The following is a 4,179-nucleotide window of genomic DNA, read 5'->3' on the forward strand; positions in this document are numbered from 1 at the left end:
TAATTATATAAAATTATAATTATTTTTTTAAAATTTAGTAGGGGTAAATACCTCCCTTCTCATGTATCTGAGTCCGTCTCTAGTTACAAATTAAGTAGCAATGCAAATATACACCTAATAGAGCAAAACAAAACCCAAATCAAAACAAGGAAATACTCAATATATAAGATAATCCATCAACCATGACAAACCCCACTATAGTAACAGTATCTATTAATCAATCGACATGAGCATTAAGTAAAAGACAGATACTCAAATTGCTCCAATGTGAGATATTTAAATTGATCTTTTTTCCCTATCAACTTAGTCCCTTACGTCATACATATAAAACCGCCAATTAACTAAAGAAGTAAAGATCAAGTCAACATTGAAATGAGAACTAGAATAAGCAAACACATGTATGAGTGACAAACACAAGATAAAAAAAAACGATATTTTTATAAAAGAAATGACATATTAAGCAAATAAAAAATCGATACTTTTTATTATAACCTCTTGTTACTGGCGTTGGTGGCATTGTTGGAGCGAAAAACAGCAAAACCAGAAGCAGTGAAGCACGCACTGCTACTATAGCTCTTCAGCATCGCCGCCATCACTATTCAACGAAAAGAGTGACGAATATTACTACCGGTCAATGAAAAAATCCGATAATGAGAATGAAATCCGACTCGAAATAGATAAAGAGAGAAAGAGGGATAGGGAGGATTGAGTTTTTTAGATGATAATAATGGTAGTAATTGGGGTCATAAAAGTGGTGGTGATAGTGAAAGCGGAGGAGTGGTTACGAGAAGAGGAGAGAGGCGGTGGGTGACAGAGGTACTGCGTCAGATTCCGGCAGAGAAGGGAAAGTGAAGAGGAGAGAGGTAGGGTTTTACAAGTTAAGGTACTCTCTGTGCAGACATTCCCTTAAACATAGTATTTATGATGAATTTTACTATGATTATGTTACAGTAGTTTGTAAATATATATATTTTTTCTATTGAAAGTTAAGGATAAGACTTGTAATTTCTAAGTAAATATAAAAAGACTATGAATATTGTTAAAAGTAAAGTTATATTTTTTTATATTTTTCAGTTGAATTGCATGCTTGTATATACAGTAGTTCAGAAGTTGTGATAATTAGCATATAAAGAGAGTGAGTTGCAGTTCTGCTTCTTGTTCTTTGATTTGTTACCGTTCTTTTCGCGGGCATTTTATTTGTGTGATGAGTTGATAGGTGACCTGCATTTTAATTAGCAAATAAAGAGAGTGAGTGGAAGTTCTGCTTCTTGTTCTTCAATTTATTACCGCTCTTTTCGCGGGCATTTTCTTTGAGTTGATAGGTGACGTGCAAATGGTTCCAAATGGTAAACTGTGTCCGAGATTCTGCAGAAATCAAGAACATGCAGAAACATCGAATAAATTGGGGTCTAACCACCAACCTTATATATAGTTGTTCAGCCCCCTGTGCAACATTGGAAGCCCCATAACTATTGTTCCCCTTGATTACCACCAAACCCTGCACTGTATCTTTCCTATTTAATTCTCTTTTACACTTATTAGTTGTAAAGTGGAATAGTCATATTCGAAGTCTCCAAGATGCATAACACACAAGACATAATTGAAGAAATCTCTTCAGCCGCAACTACACAAGACAGGATTGAAGAAATTGAAGAAATCTCTTCAGCCGCCACAACACAAGACAGGATTGAAGAAATTGAAGAAATTGAAATCTCTTCAGTTAGCCACCATGAAGATGCCTCCCTATATGACGACGATGGCCGGCAAAAACGAACAGGTAATAATAATACTAATTAAATTAAACTAATGCATGCATGTTATTGTTACAATCTCTTCCTTTTCTTCTTTCTCTTTTATAAGAAAATCATAAAAAAAAATAATTGAAGCTATCATTGATTATATACGAAGAGATTTAATTTCAATGGCGTTTTATTATAAGAAGCTTTAAATAACGTTCTTAACTTGCATATTAATTATTTAGATGGATATAATTTTTTATGATATTTGATATATATTATATTTGGTGCAGGAACCATGTGGACAACAAGTTCATATATAATAACAGCAGTAATTGGATCAGGAACTTTGTCCTTAGCATGGTCCATAGCACAGTTAGGTTGGAGTGGCGGCCTTATTGTCATGATCTTCGGTCTCCTCACGTTATATACTTCACATTTTCTTGCCAATTGTTATCGTGCTGGGGACCCTATTACTGGCAAGAGGAACTACACATACATGGAAGCTGTTGAAAACATTTTAGGTAAGTACAAACAAAATTAAGTTATACATGAATTTTACATTTACAAGCAGATCTTTTTCAATCTGATGATGCATTTTGAAGAGATATAGATGATCTTATGTGTTTCTTGTTCTTTTTGTTAATTGCAAATACATATTTACGTAATATTAAAAATGACACATGCAACTTGAAAATGTATATTTAATTTGGTATTTTTTTATAATAGATTTAATTGTATAGGTGTAATTTAAGGTGTTTATTTTGGTTGTACATTAATTAAAACAATGTCTATCTCAAGGACAATTTCAAAGAAATAACACTATTCTAAATTTGATGATATTAGTGTGAATCTTGCTGTGACTAGATAGTTTATTTAATGATTAATAAATATAGGATGTTTTGTTGTTGTTGTAGTTGTATTTATAAAACAGAGTAATATTACTTACTGATAAAGTACTATGATTTAGTGGTCATATATATTTCATTATAAAGTTTTTTGAAAAATAGGAAACTATAAAGTGTTTTGGAAAATAGAAAACTAAGTTATGATAACAAGTATAATCCATTGAAAATTAAATATTCTCATAAATAATATTGGATATGCCATTATTATTTTACAGGAGGAAAAAATTCCATTTTTTGTGGGATAATACAATATGCAAATCTTTATGGAACTTCAATAGGATATACAATTGCGGCTGCCATGAGTATGATGTGAGTTCAATTAATCCTTACGTTTATCTTTGAAATCTTTAAAATTTTGAAATTAATTTCATTTGGTTAATTTGTATGTATATATATAATAATATACTTTGAGTGATAATTATATAAAGAAGTCCATTCTAATGATTTAAAGCAATGAGCGGTAAGTTGAAATAATTTGCCATTTTTTTTAATGGATTTCAAATTTTTATGGATAAAAATTGGAAGGTTGAGCTTTATTTTTTACTATAAAAAAAGAAACTAATTTCTCATAATAGACTAACTTGCTAAGCTCAAGTCAACTAATCATATTTTACTAAATTTTAGATAATTAACTTAACAATTTCTATAACCTTTAGCCAACAACAAGCCAATAAGAGTTTTTAAATTGTACTCCATAATAATTAATTATTATTAATTAATAATTATTAATTACAGTTGTTATAAAAATTAAACTCTTGAATAATACCAGTAAAATAAATAAATATAATCTAGTTAAAAGAAAATTCATGTATTATCTTGTTATTAAAATTACTTAAATCTTACCATAATTATTCTGAAGTTATAAAAAGACAATTATGTTTAAAATTGATTACAATTTATTGACTTTGGTTGGCAGGGCAATTAAAAAGACGAACTGTATATATTTCTCTCACGGAACAAAAACATGTCATGTCTCTGGTAACCATTATATAATTTGGTTTGGGACAATCCAACTTGGATTTTCTCAGATTTCTAATATCCATAAGATGAAATGGTTATCAAATCTTTCTACGATCATGTCCTTCACATATTCATTAATTGCTCTAGCTCTTGGAATTGCTCAAATTTCAGGTTATGTTTAACTTATTTTTTTACTTTAATTTGCTTGATATAACTAACACTCTCTATTGTTAAACACAAATCATTATATGCATTAATGAGTAAAGGTTTAATTTGGTGGTATTTTATATTCTAGTCACTAAAATTTCAAAAATTATCAATTTAGTTTTTGTCTTTGTAATATTCTAAAAATTATTTTAGTATCTGACTAGTTAATTATTATTGTTTTATTAACATGTTGCATGATATATTTACATGTCATTTTGTGCGATACATTAATAAAATAATATGAAATTGATCATAAAGACTAAAATTAGTACTTTAAAAATTTTAGGACTAAAAATAAAGCATAAGTGCAATCTCAAAAATAAAATTAAACCTCTACATGATCAGCCGCGAATTTAAGGGTTTAAGGG

The 4,179-nt window shown here is 29.4% G+C and overlaps 2 protein-coding genes across 5 annotated transcripts in view; one reads left to right on the forward strand and one right to left on the reverse strand.

Annotated features, from left to right (window-relative positions):
• Positions 1-932, reverse strand: part of LOC107614067 (4-hydroxy-tetrahydrodipicolinate synthase, chloroplastic-like) — a 4,671-nt gene extending 3,739 nt beyond the window's left edge. For 2 of the 4 annotated variants that reach the window (XM_021110091.1, XM_021110090.1), the window contains exons 1-2: positions 786-932; positions 493-595 (exon numbers count right to left, since the gene is read on the reverse strand). In XM_021110091.1, coding sequence (XP_020965750.1) covers positions 493-517 — 25 coding nt within the window. In that variant the 5' untranslated portion in view covers positions 518-595; positions 786-932. Of the gene's footprint in view, positions 1-492 lie in introns of all 4 variants that reach the window. The other 2 variants (XM_021110089.1, XM_016316293.2) reach the window with 1 other exon arrangement.
• The window catches only part of LOC107611727 (amino acid permease 4-like), a 5,274-nt gene continuing 2,226 nt past the window's right edge, over positions 1,132-4,179 (forward strand). Inside the window, exons 1-4 of the mRNA XM_016313624.2 lie at positions 1,132-1,777; positions 2,030-2,260; positions 2,860-2,953; positions 3,561-3,775. Of these exons, the coding sequence (XP_016169110.1) occupies positions 1,579-1,777; positions 2,030-2,260; positions 2,860-2,953; positions 3,561-3,775 (739 nt within the window). The 5' untranslated portion in view covers positions 1,132-1,578. The remainder of the gene's footprint in view (positions 1,778-2,029; positions 2,261-2,859; positions 2,954-3,560; positions 3,776-4,179) is intronic.

This window comes from Arachis ipaensis, chromosome B08 (genome assembly GCF_000816755.2).
Source record: "Arachis ipaensis cultivar K30076 chromosome B08, Araip1.1, whole genome shotgun sequence".
Taxonomy (NCBI): domain Eukaryota; kingdom Viridiplantae; phylum Streptophyta; class Magnoliopsida; order Fabales; family Fabaceae; genus Arachis; species Arachis ipaensis.